We start from the raw sequence: 16,448 nt of genomic DNA, 5'->3' as shown, positions 1-16,448 counted from the left end.
TGTTAATAGCCAACTGACTCAATACAAAACACACTCGGCTGACTCTGCAATTTAAAAGGAAAAGTGATCATTGAAAATTAACTGGTTGAACAGAAAAGTGAATGGATTATAGACTTGCTAGAAGAGCTAAATATTTCTAAAGCAATTCTATCACTTGGGAACAAATTAGATTGAAGAGAAGATATAGGTGAGATAGAAGTGCAAGCTGAGGAACGAAAACAGAAAGCTTGAAAAGCGCGTCTGAAGAATAGTCGCAATTTTCAATTCAAAACTGGAAATACTGAAATTTCTTTGATCGAGAAGAAAGAAGCTGTAATAAAAATTACATACTGACACTCAATTAAAAGAAAATTTTGAAATGATTTCAGATTCTGAAATTGAAAAGTTGCTTTATGATGATGATTTTGAAATGATTTCAGATTCTGAAATTGAAAAGTTGCTTTTTGATGATGAAGACAATGAAATGGAAGATGTTGTATCAAACCAATCAACTGTCGTGGATTCCATTCAAGCTAAGACTGATTTTTTAACATTGTTTCAAGTGCCATCATTATCTGATATTTCAGACGATTTCTCTGACGAGTTTTTATTACGCACAAATTCAAAAAATTCTAGTATTCCAGTTAGTGCCAAAATTACAAGTGAAATGCCGAGTTCAGAGTATGACAAAGATGTGGAAAGTGAGGTGGAGTATATTGTAGAGCATACTCCTCCTGAAAATGATTCAATCAAAGCTAAAACAGATTTCTTGAAGCTTTTTAAGATTCCCTCAATGTCTGATATTTCACAGGATTCAGATGATGCATAAATACTGATTATCATAATTTTGTCAGAGCTTATGTTACATTTTATAACTTCAATCTGAAGTTTAATGTATTCATTTTTCAAGCATCATGCAAATTACTTGTGGTACATTTGACATAAAAGAGCCTTAAGGATTTCTAAGCGTCCCATGCAAAGTTTTATTACCAATTGTTGAATTAGTTTTAAATACATTTGAGACGCTTTTATCACTTACGAATAAATGACATAAAAATGTAAATATTACAAAGGAATTTTGGGTACAATAGCCAAGATACATGCCATTACAATCGAATGGAATGTGAAGACTGACAGCAACATTTGAGATACACAAGGTCAAAGTAATTTTTATGTCCAGGCAATTAAATTAATTTATACGCACTTCGTTATTGAAAATCGCTTTAGGGCAGGCAACAAATTTAAATTATGGCAAATGACAAAGTGAACAAGAAAACATATTTTAACTTTTAGAATATTGCTGGCTGTGAAATACTCTTATCAAAGATATTAAATTAAAAATGGGAATTTGGGAATTCAAATTACTTCAAATAACTTGTTTAATAAAATTATTTAAATTGCTGATATTTATTGCAAATTTGTAATATAAAAAACATGTCATATTGAATATACTCTTTTATAGTGTATTCGAGAAAAAACAAGACTGCTTCTGACGCTTGTCTGCCACAGAGAGATTTCTAATTTTTTTGTTGCCGAGGCAATCGAAATTCATGCCCTTACTAAATGTAATATTTTATTTATAATAACAACACGAACACAGAAATTACATTCATTTGGATAAAGCCAAAGACAGCATCAACATGGCGTGAAAGAAGATGGAGAAAAATATCTTTCACGAATGACCTTGTTACGTTGAGTGTGCCGGCAATGTCGATGACGATGAAGATGGCAGCAAACGACGTCGACTTCGACGTCGACTGCGAAGTAGAGGCGATAAGTTTTTTGCTAGAGCGGATACAATTTCGATAACCATCGAAGCATACGCGTATAAGGCGCAGAGCGTTCAACAAATTGTGCTCTGGGTTGAGTCTATTTATAGATCACGCTGTGCCATCCACAGCGCACACATTGAACAGGTGGAAAAGTCAACTGAAATAGTTTCGCTGCGTCAGCGTTTGAGATTTTCCAGGCCCGCTGCTGCCGCAGTGGGAAAACCTGACGACGACGATGTTTTTTTGCGTTTTGCTCACATTTGTTGTTCACACATTCTGTCGGAATGGCGTGTTCGTTTATTTTTAAAGGCACTGTGTGGCGAAGGCGAAGCTAGCGGACAGTGTAGTAGCTAAAGCTGCCCCCGAAGGCAGTAATTTTTTAATTAACAAAAATTTTGGTATTACAAATAGCCAGTCCACTGTCATTTTACATTTAAGTGAATTAAATTCGCCTGTCGGCACTTTATGGAACCGACCAACAGAGGAACGGTGGAGGCAAGAACGAGCATGAAATGAATGGCCCGCAGATGCGCACAAATTATGATTACAATTACATTATTATAAATGCAATTGCTTTTGCCTTAAATTCCAACCAACAGTTTTCAAATAATTTAAGTGAACAGCGGAATTCGATTAATAATGAATAACAGATAAGTTGCAAAATGTGGAATGTGCGTGCGCTCGAATTGAATTAATTGAAAATCGTTTAAATGTTTTTAAATCTGGCAAATCCGCTCTCTCATTGTCGAGTCTCAGTCTCAGCCTCGGCTCAGTCAACTTCTTTTGAGGCCTAAATGCCAAGTTAGCCACTTCAACACTTTCGAATTTCCTGTTTGCTTGCTAAATTTGATTTGCAGTCGGCTGGGCAAACACTTCAAGACTCATAAGGGAGACGAAAGACAACCTCAAAGAGAAGCTTAACATGACCCCAGAGGACGTCTGGCACTCCAATGCTAAATGCGGCAGGATTATTTTCACATAAATCAACATAAAAACGCAACAAAGGCCACGTTCTAGAAAATGAAAATGGCCAAATTGCGAGCGAAAACAGCAAAGGCGAATGAGCCACGCACTGCAAATGCTCTGCTAAATGTTTTCAGCCATAAAATGTTTACAAAATGCAAACTTTTACTTTAGTTCAATGTGTGTGCATTCAAAAGCAATGACGCAAGCAATGTACTCCGGCAAGTAGTGTGTTTCAAATGCCAACTCATATCCCTTAAATGAAGTCAAGCGAAAATGGGATCAATGCGTTTACTCAAGGGGGAGTTGCGAATTGTGAGTTCCTTTTGCTGTAGCCTCCGGCATCGTCGACGTCGTTCGAGTTGCCGTTGCTTTGGCTATTTTGTTTGGGCATTTCCACTTGTGGCTATTGTTTAAAGGACTTTGCTTCGTATTTCCGTTGTTTTACAGCCCGGAAACGGAAATAAAGTCAAACATTGCTGCTGATGCTGCTGCTTCTACTACTGCGGCTGCATAACTGTTCGCACTTGACTTTTAGCACCATCTAGGAATAGAAAAAAAAGGATTTGAAAGACGTAAACAAACCACATTAACGACACTTGAAAATGAAATGTGGCAAAATAGTTTTGCTCCATCCCAACGCAGACAGCGTTCTAAAAATAAACACATTATTTATTTAAACAACAGTCGACGGCTGCTGCCTTAACATTTAATTGGAAAATCTCGCCTCAATGTCGTCATTTCGCTATAAAAATAAATATCTCGCATCGAGTATACGACCCGTTGGTCAATGTTAAATCATAGACAACAGGAATAGCTGCGAAATGGATATTTATAACTTTTCAAAGCAATCTTCTTCTCGACTCTCGTTCGTTAAAATTGCTTCGTTATTTCCCATCAACAATTATAATTTAATGAGCAAACGTCTAAATGAGCTACCCCAAGGCAAAAGAAGCAACCATATTCATTTATGTTTACCCTTTCTCTTTTCTGAGAATATACATAAACTTTGCAATTCGTTTATTTACTTAAATTTTAATTGTTTGCAGTTTTGCTCAGCATTTTTTGCAAATGTTTTCAGTACGTCTGACCGCAAAACACTCAATTAATTTAAGTTCGACTAAGTGAAAGATGTTCGATTGCTGTTACTGAAGTTATTTAATAACACAAACCTCAATTTCAAATTCCCAGCCAAAGAAACTCGACCAAATCAAAAAGGTTGGCTTCCAACCAATGTATAATATTGGCAGTCATTCAAGCTTGAAGAAGATAAAAATTAGTAAAAAAGCAAATATCAAAAAAATACAAAAAAAAAGGTTCAGGTAATAATTGGCCCAAAAGTAGAAAGTTGAAAGGCTCTTTAATCAATAATTCAGCTCCGGCTGAGTTTCAATTTATTGCCCACAAGGCAACTAAAGTCCAGTGGTTGTAGTTGGTAAAGGGGAAAAACTTGCCTGACCCAAATAAAATCAAGATGAAATGTGTTGCTTAAAGTGATGATGGAATGCTTGACCAGAAATCGTTGTCTGTCTTGAGTTGGCCATAAACTTTAGCAATATTTCTTTTCGACACTCGCATCGTTTCCCGCCTGTCGCGAGTGTGGATCGCCTAATTGAATTTCCTGACTAACACTTTAAAGACAGCAGCTGGGCCTTCTATGTAGCCGAAGCACATAATACGATTTTGCTGGCACAACTCGCAACCAGCTAAAAGAGAAGTCGGTAAATGTGGTACAGTAAAACGTGAGGGTGCTAACGCTATGAATTGTTTCAAGAAACTTCAAAGCAACATTCTCGGTAAATCAATTTGCAAAATGTATTTTTTAGCATTAGGCTCATGTTGCCCTCTCCGCTTCAAACTTTGAAGAGGGTAACAAAAGCTGTTGCTGTGTTTCTGATGTCGTTTGTCATTATAACTCGATTTACGTGTCGAGGGTGCCCGACTTCTAATTTTTGAGCAGTCCTGCTAATTTACACTCATTATGCTCTTAATTATGGCACCTCTTGACAAGAAAAAAGGTGTTGCCTACTTTTAGGCATTTGTTTGGCATCACCTTTCCTTTTGGAATTCTGTGCTAACAATGGCATCGTATTTCTACTACAAACAAAAAAAAAACAAATGAAAATTGCGTAATTTTTATATATTTATTAAAGCCAATTAAATATTCGCTATATTCAGTTTTGCCGCATTCGATTCGAAGTTGTTTATGTTCAACATGAATTGCATTGTGGTCGCTGTTCGCCCACAAAAAATTGCATTCGCCGGTTTAAAATTTAATCGAGTTCCGTACGAAAAGCGAAACAGTTATAATTTGCTTATATCCCGTCATGCGGCAATTAATAAAATTATATTATCATTTTAAACCCTTGCATTATTAATAATAGGAAATCCTCATTCGCATTCAAACTCAATGCAAATAAATAGTGCATACTTTCGAGCGCAGTTGCAAATTAAATGAAAATGCCCCCGAAAAGTATGTTATGCAAATTAGTTGAAAATTTGGCAAGCAGAAGGAGATAATTAGTTAGTTAATTATAATAATTGTTAGCCAGGGAGTTTGAAATTCATATGTGTAAAAGTTAATAAAGTTCAAAGTACATTTAAGTTGTTAACAATAACACAGCACACATTTGGGTCTAGTTAAAGTAGCTTTCGACATGTCTCCGTTCTTTAACTGCACATATGCATGGCACTAACTTTGCTATACCACTTACATGAGAAAACTAATAATATTTGTTTATAGTTAAAGTAAACAGCGTACATGCATTGCCAGCTCCCCATGACATATTTAGTACTTCCTCCGCCATTTGTTGTATGTATCTGCAAAGCCGTATATGTAAGAGCATACTATAATGTTTATGTAACTAAGCCGGATGTGCCATTGTGTGAGCTGATGTTCCAGCTGCCCATTGCTATTTACAGCTAAAGCAAAGCTAAACCGTCATGCAACTAAAGTCTAAACACGCTCGGTCATCGCGATGGGGCAGATAAATTGAAAAACTTGTTGACCAAAGTTTTCTGCGTGTCCAACGAAGATGCATATACAATGTGTGTGTGGCTTGTTGCACTGTTGCTTCAGAGAAATGTCATCTTCTAGCAGCAGCTGCAACACCTGCTGCTGGGATGGCTGCTTGTATCATAGAAAAGGATTAGGAAACGGGCAAAGTCATGTTCTCGGAAAGCTATTTATATAATGTACATGCGCTAAACTGTGTTTGATTTGGGTGCGATGTTTATGAATGACCACAAGCGAATTCGCGGAGTACTCGCGTGGGGTGCGTGTAATTAGCGGCCTGTAGGAGTACTTCAAGGATTACCCTACTCAAATTTTGCGCACTCGATATGGCCATTAGGCATGACATGCTGTCGTCAGTCCTCAAAGCGTACGCGGTCCAAAACAAATATTTAGCCAACATTTCGAGTGCAAACACAAAACGAAACCGAAACGCGTAACCCTCGAAATCAACAACAGGCTTCAAGTTCACTCGTTCAGTTGTATGCTAATTAAGGTGGCTCATACCGCAAGCACAACTGTTTTAGAATATAATTAGCGGTGTTTTTTATGTTGTATTCCAGAAGTATATTAATATCCTTTTCACCAGCAGAAATTACAATCATATTTGGTTAAGCAGTCTTATCCAGTTCCTGCTTGGGAAACTCAAATTTGCCCATTTGCTCCACAATTTGACGGAGCTTTTCCAAGCCAATGCGATTCTCATCATAGGCATCCAATTGCTGCATTGTGGCGAACCAACGCTGCAATCGCGGCCAACGTTGTGCCTCCGCTGTCGCGACGGGAAACATGAGATTCACTGTGCTGAGTGTGGTCACAATGGATATATCAGCGAGCGTCAGCTGAAACCAAAGCGTAACGCTAAACTCAATTAAACGCGCATAGAGAACGAGAGAATGGATTCAGATTTTGTGGTTTTGCTTTCTTCCACACGCCACACATTACCTGGTCAGCAGCCATATACTGTTGCTCGGCCAGATACTGCTCCATGATGCCATATGCCTCGCAGAGCTTGCGTTCGTGGTAGGCCACATCAACATTAGCAAACTCCTTGCGCACGATTTCCGACTAGATGATGTGGTAAGAGTATCAGTAGGAGAGTGTATAGCTTATAATTAATACTACTACCATTAAATCACTGTCACGGCGAAATAGAAAGGAGCACTCGAAGAACAGGCGATTCAACACCTTCATCCGCGCCAAGTAATCCTTTGGCCAGAGAGTGCCGTCTGCGTCAAACTGTTCCACCAGATATATCAGTATCACATGGCTGTCAGTGAGCACAAGCTCATCATGTACCAGCGTTGGCACACTATGCTGCGGATTCAGCTGTTGGCACAGAAAATAACTATTTCCAGCTTGGCATAGATTTGAATTACTTACCGCCAAGAACTCTTTTCCGAACTGTTCCCCCCGGAATAAATCAATAAATCGCAGCTCAATGTCGATCTTCAGCATTTTAATTAACATCAGACAGCTGCGCACCGGCGGACTGCGATCATCATAGTACAAGATCGGTTTCGGCATTTTTCCGAAGCAGGTAAAAATGACAGGCAGCTCAACAAACGATCACCCGCAGTGCAAACGAGCAACTGAGACGCCAGCAATATCAAAAGGTGAGATAAGCTAGATCCGGGGAAGTATTGCTGCGTAGTAAGTTGCACGTCAGAATATAACAAAAATTACTATTCAAAATAACCTTTATAACCAATTTGTATAATTATCTCAACAATTTAAAGATATACAAAGACAAAACTAAACCAATTTATTTGTCAGTTAATTTCAAATTTAAATAAATAGTTAAGGGGAATGCAACTTTCGTTAAGTATTTAATTGGCTAACCGCCACCTTTTATCGACGATAACAAATCAGCTGTTTGAGGTGTGACCATTAATGTTAGACATTGGTTCACTTCTTGGCCTCGGTCACACTGGCTGTAACACATCTTAAGCAACGTTTTATTTATAAATTAAAAAATACTTTATTTTAACTGAAAATAGGCAGATTTATAATTAAAATCGCTTACAATGTATCTAACGCGTCAGTTCCGCCTGTTGCCCAAGTCAAGTCTTGTGCGGCACATTACAAGTGGCAATGGGACACATTACACAACCACAACACCGGCTGCAGAAGAGCACATTGAAATTCCCAATCGCATTGAACGCTCCCCCACAGATTTATTGCAGGCATTGGCCAGCACTGTGGGACGCGATCCGACCGCGCCGCATTACAAATACCACGATGATCCTTTTCTGATACCTATGTCAAATGTGGCCAAGCGAGCTTATACGCTATCGAAGGAGGCGGGGCGTAAAGCTGCTAGCTGGATTAAAGAAGAGCATCGCGAGTTATTTTTGGTAAGTACGTTAAATATACTAAATTGATCACATACAATTAACTATTATATGATTGACACTGTAGCATCAAGAAGCACAACCACCCATAGAGAAATTTGCTCCCCGCATGGTTTACACTGAAGAATCGGAAGTGGATGCCAGCTCGCTGCAGCAGATAATTGCACAAGGTGAACTAACGGATGCTGTGTTGGTGTTTAATCTGTTGGAGCAGAAGGGCATCGAGGTCAGTGATGAACTAAAGCAAAGCCTACTGGAGCTTGTTTGTTTCTACAACAATCAGGAGCCGTTGCCGGAGGATTTCTTGGAGGAACGTTGGTTCAGTGAGAATAGCCGGCGTCGTGAACGTCACGGTAAAACCTGGAAGGATGGTGATCTGGCCGAGAAACTGTATGCTGCCCTGGAGCCAAAGACACCGCAGCCCTATGCAGCTCTCATCCGTGGCATGGCTAAGTATCTGCAGTGCGAGCGAGCATATGCACTGTTACAGGAAGCTAACGAAAAGCGGATACAACTGGACACCAATACCTACAATTCTATCATCCAGATTATCAGTTTTTTGAAAGAAACAGCCGATCAACGTTGGCAGCTGTGCAATGATCTGATGCAGCAAATGGCCGAGCAACAATTGCGTCCCAATCTGGGCACTCTTAACGCCGCGCTGCAGTGCATCAGTTCTTTTGGCAACTTTAAATTGGCTCGCAGCTCTGCCCTGAAGATACTATCGGAATTTAAGCAACTGGGTGTGGTTCCTAGTCTAGGCACTTATTACTTTTTACTGATTATATTCTGTCGCGAGCGTGCTCCAGTTTCGCACGTCATCGTGGATATTCTGAATGAAATTGCTGGCAAGAACTTCAAGATCGAACATCAACGGGACACATATTTCTTTGCCACGGCCATGGACGTGTGTCGCAATCATTTGCACGATAAAGCGCTGGCCAAGAAGGTGGATGAACTGCTGCACACAGGCAACAACTATGACTTGGTTGGCGACTCCTTCAAAGAATCCATTTACTATCGCAATTATTTGGCACTCTTATGCCAGACCGAAACCATTGAAGATTTCATGCGCACATACGATCTGCTGGTGCCGAACATCTATATACCCGAGCCAGGCATCATGGAGGAGATACTGCGAGCCTTGGAGATCAATGCCGCCGTTGAGCACATACCCCGGATCTGGTCCGATATGGTAATATTCGACCACACCCATCGCGAAAGCCTCTTGCTCTTATTGCTGCGCATCATGGTCGATAATCGTCCCAATGCAGATGCGCCTGGCCAACAGCAGTTGCCCGAACAATGCGCAAAGGTGGCTATCGACATGTACAACAAGATCGAAGAGTCGTCGAAGCGAGTACGCAAAGTCTCCTTTACCGGCCACATGCTGGGTGACATTCTAACACTGATAGTACGCGGTGATAGCAGCAGCTTCGATAAAGCCAGCGAAGTATTCTCCTACATTGACAAGCAGCAGCATCGCATTCCCGGCACGCCAGCTGAAAGTGCATTGCTCGAATACGTGGAGGCCACTGTTAAGAACAAGGCTCCCAGCCAAGCGCTGGCTACGCTGCAGTATGCTGTGGAGAATAACATGGAGGCGACGACGCTGGCTCAGCGCATCAACGAGGGGTTCACGTTGAGTGAAGTGCATTTGGCCAAGCTGAAATCGCTGGTTGGCGATGGTTTCCTAGATAAATAAGTCCGTGAGCTGTACATATATGAGAGTTGTTAATGTCGTTGTATAATTGCAATAAATACGAAATTGAAATAAATGCAAGTAATATAAATTACTTAATTCTACTAAAACGTGTTGCAATCACTATTATTGGAACTGTGAAAAAAATTCGAGCTATGAGGTGAGAGATTATTTGTTGACTAGATTCAAAATGCTAAGAGATTCATTCTGCTTTTGATCCAGGTATCCAATTAATGCCATCGTGTGGCAAATCACTGCGCAGAAATGGTGACAGCCAGGTCAAATGCATACGCTTGCCCAGCACCATTTCGGCATTGGCGCGCAGGCCAAGATCATGTTTGGTGCTGTTGCGTTGCTTCATCACTGCGCCACGCTTAAATATGGGGAAGTGATAAATCAGCATCAACAACGAGATGCCAAATGCCAGAATATTGAGTTCGTACAAAAACAAGTAAAAATTTTCCCAGCTCGCAAACAAGGTAAAACTCAGAGCAGGCACAAATAAGGCAATAACCGTATAAGGCCGCCAATAGTAATCCGCGTGCAGATACCACAGATAAATGCTGGCATTGATCACTACAAAACCGGCGCCAATGCACATGTAGACCAGAAAATAGAAGAAATAGCGATAATTGTGATGTCCGATGCAGCAGCCGGAGAAGCGGCAATGATGATCCCGCTTGATAATGCACACATCGCAGACGTCACAGTGCCAGGTGCGCGGCGGCACCAGTGCCTGGCAAGCATCGCACATGTGCCACTGACGCAGAAGTTCCGGCTCCAAAGGGGGCTTAAGTATTTCCTCTGCACAAGATAAAGAGTCTGATTAAATTAGGAACACTTAACTAAGTATTTGGTCATGCACTTGCTTTTAATGGTGGTATCCACAAGCATACAGGCTAGCAGATTCGACGTGATGTTAAACAACACGAACAGCGCCGCTAGCCATACCAACGTATACCACAATCCTCCCACAACATGCAGCTCCGGCATCACAACAGTGACGTGAAAAATGTAGGTAAGGGGCACAAAGACAGCTACAAGCAATATGCAGGCTGCATCTGATGTGGATGGAGGCTTAAAAGCCTTACTCAATGGACGTAAAATCATTTAAACTACACAAAAAATACAATTTTTTAATATTCTGAATTTTTTTTGTGTTTGCAAAAGCAAACTTGTCAATAAACAAATGTAGAGTGTATCGAGCGGCTATCGATAACATTGAATATGGTATATCGCATCAAATGCAGCCTTCGGAGATGCTCAACTCTCAATTACGCCGAGAAATCGAGTCACTGTTTTGTTGTATTTGAGCAAAATTAAAAATTAATTTAAGCCCATAAATGTTTATTTTATTTTAATTTTGCATTGCTGATAATTATGCAACTAACGTCATAATATATAAACATAAATTTTATGCAATAGATCAACAATGGGAGAATAGTAGCCAGCCGTTAACATTGAGTCACTGTGATTCGCGTTCATAGACATTGCTCATTGCTGCTGCTGAGTGAGTAAATTGGCAGAAGAAAAGAAGAAGCAGAGGCAGAACAAAAAGAGAGAGCAAAAGAGTATATTGAACGCCACAGCAGCTAATCAAAAGTTATTGAAACCATAAAACATTCCAAATGGTTAGGTAGTAATATCATATCAGTCGTTCTCACTGCATTGCACTCTGAACACCTCTGAACGAGCGTAGCTAGAAGCGAAACTAGCAGTAACAATGACGCGACCAGGTGCGCAGCTGGCACTTTCAATTCTTGTGGGCGCAATGCTCACAGTGGAACAACTGGTTACAGCTGGCGTTCCCCTCAGCAGATTCGAAGCTCTTGTCAACAAAAGGTCCGAGCCGGCGGACGAAACACTTGGCCTCTATGACGATCAAGATAAGGTGGTCAAGTTGACGGTGGGTAATTTCAATGAAACGGTGCTGGAACAAAATCACGGTTCACTCGTCGAATTCTACAACACGTATTGCGGACATTGTAGACGCTTTGCGCCCACGTATAAGGAGTTGGCGCAGCAATTGCACGCTTGGCATGATGTGGTCATTGTAAGTGCAATTGACTGTGCCGCTGAAGAAAACAACGGCATCTGTCGCACCTACGAAGTGATGGGCTATCCAACTTTGCGTTATATGCCACCCGGATTCCACCCCAATGATCAGCAATACGGTCACAAAATTGAGTCACAAAAACCCGAGGAAATACGCAATTTGTTGGCCGGCTTAGTGGCTGCCGAAAATCAAACGGTTAATAACACTTTGTGGCCCAACTTCACCCCAGTCATCGATGCCGAAGTCTCACTATTCGAGGGCGTGAACAGCCAACGACAGTTTGTTGCCCTGATCCATGAGCCGGAGAACTCAACGCTGGCCATTCAAACAGCGCTCTTCTTGCTGCAATGGCCTGTGGTCCAGGTGCGTCGTTTCAACGAGGCTGCCGTTGCTGCCAAATACAAACTGGACACCTCAAAGGATGTGATCGCCCTCGTGGACCGCAAGGGCGTTGCTAAGACCCTTTTGCCGACTGCACCCACTAGCGAGGTCTATTCCAAGACCATTGAGACGGCGCTTACTGCACTAAATTTCGCGCCGCGACTTGAGCTTTTAGCAGCAGACGATCACCAACAGCAGGCGAGCACCACGGCAAAGAGTGGAGCCCTCAACGACATTATCAAGGAGGTGCGTCGCAACAAACACCTTATTTACCAGGCCGATCTGGAGATGGCCATACGCACTATACTGCACAACGAGGTACCCAAGGTGAATGAGATTGGAGGCGAACGTTTGCTGGCATTGCAACGATTCCTGACTGTGCTTCAGCGCTATAATCCCCTGGGCACCAATGGACGGCAGCTTGTGTCCAAGCTGAAAGATTACGTGGTGCAGTTCAATCAGCAGCTGCCAGGCAAATCTTTCGAACAGGAGCTGCAGCGTCTGGAGGCCAAACTGGCGCCCATCTACTCGGCCACCCACTTTGTTGGATGCATTGGCTCCAGTCCGCATTTGCGTGGCTACAGCTGCTCGCTGTGGACGCTCTTCCACTTTATGAGCGTACAGGCAGCGAAGAACGAAGCGGCACAGGATCCACTGGAGGTCCTGCAGGCTATGCATGGCTACATCAAGAACTTCTTTGGCTGCACCGATTGCAGCGAACACTTTCAGGTGAGTCATCGCAGCACACAGACAACTATAGATATAATTTAACGACGACTACGTGGTAATGATGTGGATTAGTGGCTATTATTTGTAGTAGGCGCTTTCACTTAATGAGATCATCACTCTCAACCCCCAAGTTGTTTTGATGAAAAGTCGGAGTGTTATTGTACACATTCATTTCAAATATTTAGTTATTACCATAGCTCTAACTATAGGGTCATGTTGATCACGACTTTGTTTCGTTGTTTTTGTATATCATTGAGTCATATAACAAGAGCGAGTGATCATTTTTAGTAATATATTTCCTCGAACACCATAGCTAATCTAATTATTTCCATTACCCGCAAACTTTCCGCTTTTAATTTGACCCGATGAAAGCAAAAAAAATCTACAAATTTCAACCTCCTTGCTCTACCTTTTGGGTTTTTTTCATCACAACATAAAAAATTTATATTTAGATAGATAAGGCAAGAGAAGTTTAGGATTTTCTAACTTGCATTGCTCCGCACTACCCTTGTTATCAGTATTTATTGGGTATAAAGACTAGTAGACCTCAAATGATCATGCTCATTTATCTACTATTCATTTGCTTTAAATTAAATGCTTAGTCACGACTTTTCAATTAACCAGAAATACATTTTTCCAACTGCTGAAATACATATTATCTAATATTTATGGCAAATAAAGGCGATTACACGACTCTAACAATAGTCAAATTTATACATTTATTTTCTTGCAATTATCTGAGGGAAGTTGATCCCCAAAATAAAAAACGTATAATAATTCTTTCAGTAGGTAATTTCCAACACCCCAAAATTACTACGTTATGAATACGTAACCCAGTTAGGTCGCTGTTTAAGCAGATGTTTCTTGAACTTTGTTGCAGATTAAGCGAATGCATAATACAGAACTTTCATTCTTATGAGAGGTCAAAGACCCAATAATAATGCAAGAATAACAAGTATTATGCTGATAAATAAGTTTAATTGACCAGTCACGTTTCCGTAATGATATTGACTATATTCTGTGATCTATGCGTTGTGAAATTGTTCAAAAAATATTTCCACTGCGATTTTCGTTATGCAACAAAAATCGACAGCCTACCATTAAAAATGACTGCTTTGGGTCGATTTGTCTAGAGTACACAAACTACGCCCTCCATTCATTTATTGTCTTTAATAGCAGCTGTTTAAATAACTTAAGCGCTATTGAGATAGCTTGTGAGTATCGAATATATATTTTAATTCTCTCGTAATTATAGGCAATGGCGTCGCGACGCAAAATCTGGAATGTGACATCAAAGGACGAAGCCGTGCTGTGGCTGTGGGAAGCCCATAATGAGGTCAATCAGCGCCTGGCCGGCGATGCCACCGAGGATCCGCAATTCCTCAAAGTGCAGTTCCCCAGTGCAAGCAGCTGTGCGCAATGTCGTCGCAATGCAACAACAACCTCAACTGCATCGAAATCCAATGCGGACATTACTTGGAACAAGGATGCTGTTTTGAGTTTCCTGAAAAACATCCATAATCCGGAGTTTGTAAGTCGCTACGGCGTGCAGCGAGAGGAGCTGCTGCATGAGACCCTGGATACGATGCGGCAAAAACGCCAAATCGCAAACGTCTTCTCTGACATGGACATGCGAATGGGCATGTTTCTATATGCCTTCTGCATTATCATGATGGTGGTGGCCTTCAAGCTATTTGCCTTCAAAGGTGGTTATCGCAAGAAGCCCTATGGACACGATATGCTTGGCAAGGTGTAAATTTTAATCGTTATCAAACTCAGGGGAGGACAATGCACTCCATTTAAAAGACGCGGACACCAAAAGTGATCGGAATTTTTATATGTATATCGAAAGCACTTCTGAATGTTTTTTGTATGTAGCCCACAGTTATATTTAAGATCAAAGTGTATATATCAATAATCTTCCAGTTGTAATCTATAAAATTGCATTCGCTTTTATAAAAATTACGTATCGATATGTACCTTCGTTTTCCACACCTTGCGTTTTGATTATTTATTGCCAGCTGATCAAAGATAGGGCAGATAAATACCATTATCAATTGTGTATCTACGAGTCAAAAGAAATGTTTTGTTACCAGTAGTTCATACTCATGTACAACATCTGTTCAACATGTTCCCACACACTCAAGATAACATCACGTTGGACATTAAAACGGCATTTTGAGTGACATTAATTGTTAACAGAATTCTAACCTGTTGCATTTTGAAATACTTTTGAAAGCTACAACCAGTTAGTGTCTTCGATAAGCACCGTTTGAAATATGTGCTATGATAAGTGTCCCAACTTATTGTAACTTAACAACTTATTGTAACAAACAACCGATTTGTACTTGGAAACAGTTTTATTTAAAAAACTTTTTAAAATCCGGATGCCACCAGGGCAAAACCTTGTATTTTTCTATACGCGAGTATTTCACAGTCACACTCAATTTACTATTACTATTATTATCGTCCACAAAGTCCAGTTCAAGGTTCTTTGCTCTCATATCCGTGCAGAGCATTTCACGGGTCGCTTTGACACGGAATCGCGACTGCTGCTGATTGTAGAGCAGCTGCAGCGGAAGAGGCATATATTGGCGACACAGGACTATTAAGAGAACAACACCTTCGTGGCGATGCTCATAATTATAGCTCGGGAGTGAAGAATTAGCTTCATCATTCGCAAGAGCTTCCCAATCATTGACCACTTCAATTTCATCATTTGTGGCCTTCACTTCTTGCTCTCCGTGTCGGAATTGAATGTGATTGGATTGCTGATTACTCAGAGTATAACATACAATCCACAAGCATGGATACTTGTTCTGGGTGCAGGACACAAATGACCGTTGCAATAACCAGTCCAAGCTGTAACCCAGTTCCAATCGCTCCTTCAACGGCCGATAGCAATAGAAAAACGCTTCGGTTACGAGAGAGCGCAAGGTTTTCATATCACAATTGCGTGTTTGCTCCAACTGCAGCTGGGCAGGAAGCTGCAAGTTCCAGGCCTTGGATGACCCACTCTTCAGGCAGTAGCGTCTATACATGTTACGCCAGAATACTCGAGAGTTCACCATTTGGGCAAACTGTTTGCAGACCAGACCAAATGTCTGCACATCCTCCGGATCTAGACGCATGGCAATGTGAAACCAAACATCGTGTTCAGCGCCAATATCTATGGCATTTGAACTTCCAGCCATTGTTGCAGCCGGTATCCTTGCATTTGTGCTGGATTTTAGTTTAGGTTCAACGTAAACATCTGTTTGACGAGCGTAGATTGCTGTGTTATAATCATTGTTATTATTGAAAATTTAATATGAACTGACATCTAATTTGACATTACCACATTTCCCCTTGCTGCGGTATAGTTTCTGATGTATATATTCCGCGCTATCATCATCTAAACTCATCACTTCTAATTAATTTTAGTTTTTGTCACATTCGAATCTGTTATTTATTATTGTAGTAGCGGCAGTGTTGTTGAATTGCGTTTAACACTTGCTAT

General features: G+C 40.9%; 5 protein-coding genes across 7 annotated transcripts; 2 read left to right on the top strand and 3 right to left on the bottom strand.

The window, feature by feature from the left end:
* Positions 1-6,262: 6,262 nt before the first annotated feature.
* On the bottom strand, positions 6,263-7,332 carry LOC117567897 (glutathione S-transferase E14). Of its 2 annotated transcripts, none has more exons than XM_034248169.2 (4): positions 7,111-7,330; positions 6,856-7,056; positions 6,673-6,795; positions 6,263-6,569 (listed from the first exon to the last, which is right to left on the bottom strand). In XM_034248169.2, the coding sequence occupies exons 1-4, from the start codon at positions 7,252-7,254 to the stop codon at positions 6,339-6,341; spliced, it is 699 nt and encodes a 232-aa protein (XP_034104060.1). In that variant the 5' UTR covers positions 7,255-7,330; the 3' UTR covers positions 6,263-6,338. The 2 variants fall into 2 exon arrangements, with proteins under 2 accessions (XP_034104060.1, XP_034104061.1); XM_034248170.2 differs by having other exon boundaries at positions 6,409-6,588; positions 7,111-7,332.
* A 313-nt stretch (positions 7,333-7,645) lies between these two features.
* Positions 7,646-9,826, top strand: LOC117567894 (protein PTCD3 homolog, mitochondrial). Its single transcript, XM_034248167.2, has 2 exons — positions 7,646-8,084; positions 8,149-9,826. Exons 1-2 carry the CDS (start codon positions 7,755-7,757, stop codon positions 9,784-9,786), a joined length of 1,968 nt encoding a protein of 655 aa, XP_034104058.1. The 5' UTR covers positions 7,646-7,754; the 3' UTR covers positions 9,787-9,826.
* Positions 9,827-9,848: 22 nt separating this feature from the next.
* LOC117567896 (probable palmitoyltransferase ZDHHC24) lies at positions 9,849-10,954 on the bottom strand. Its single transcript, XM_034248168.2, has 2 exons — positions 10,653-10,954; positions 9,849-10,587 (listed from the first exon to the last, which is right to left on the bottom strand). The coding sequence occupies exons 1-2, from the start codon at positions 10,891-10,893 to the stop codon at positions 9,986-9,988; spliced, it is 843 nt and encodes a 280-aa protein (XP_034104059.1). The 5' UTR covers positions 10,894-10,954; the 3' UTR covers positions 9,849-9,985.
* A 378-nt stretch (positions 10,955-11,332) lies between these two features.
* On the top strand, positions 11,333-14,941 carry LOC117567451 (sulfhydryl oxidase 1). Its single transcript, XM_034247464.2, has 2 exons — positions 11,333-12,949; positions 14,205-14,941. Exons 1-2 carry the CDS (start codon positions 11,507-11,509, stop codon positions 14,703-14,705), a joined length of 1,944 nt encoding a protein of 647 aa, XP_034103355.1. The 5' UTR covers positions 11,333-11,506; the 3' UTR covers positions 14,706-14,941.
* Positions 14,942-15,290: 349 nt separating this feature from the next.
* On the bottom strand, positions 15,291-16,442 carry LOC117567455 (transmembrane protein 183). 2 transcript variants are annotated; one of them, XM_052004999.1, is made up of 2 exons: positions 16,287-16,442; positions 15,291-16,202 (listed from the first exon to the last, which is right to left on the bottom strand). In XM_052004999.1, the coding sequence occupies exons 1-2, from the start codon at positions 16,351-16,353 to the stop codon at positions 15,310-15,312; spliced, it is 960 nt and encodes a 319-aa protein (XP_051860959.1). In that variant the 5' UTR covers positions 16,354-16,442; the 3' UTR covers positions 15,291-15,309. The 2 variants fall into 2 exon arrangements, with proteins under 2 accessions (XP_051860959.1, XP_034103359.1); XM_034247468.2 differs by having other exon boundaries at positions 15,291-16,223; positions 16,287-16,441.
* Positions 16,443-16,448: the final 6 nt, after the last annotated feature.

This window comes from Drosophila albomicans, chromosome 3 (assembly GCF_009650485.2).
Source record: "Drosophila albomicans strain 15112-1751.03 chromosome 3, ASM965048v2, whole genome shotgun sequence".
Lineage (NCBI taxonomy): Eukaryota > Metazoa > Arthropoda > Insecta > Diptera > Drosophilidae > Drosophila > Drosophila albomicans.
Note: the sequence above shows the minus strand (reverse complement) of the source record. Positions and strands in the feature narration are given on the sequence as shown.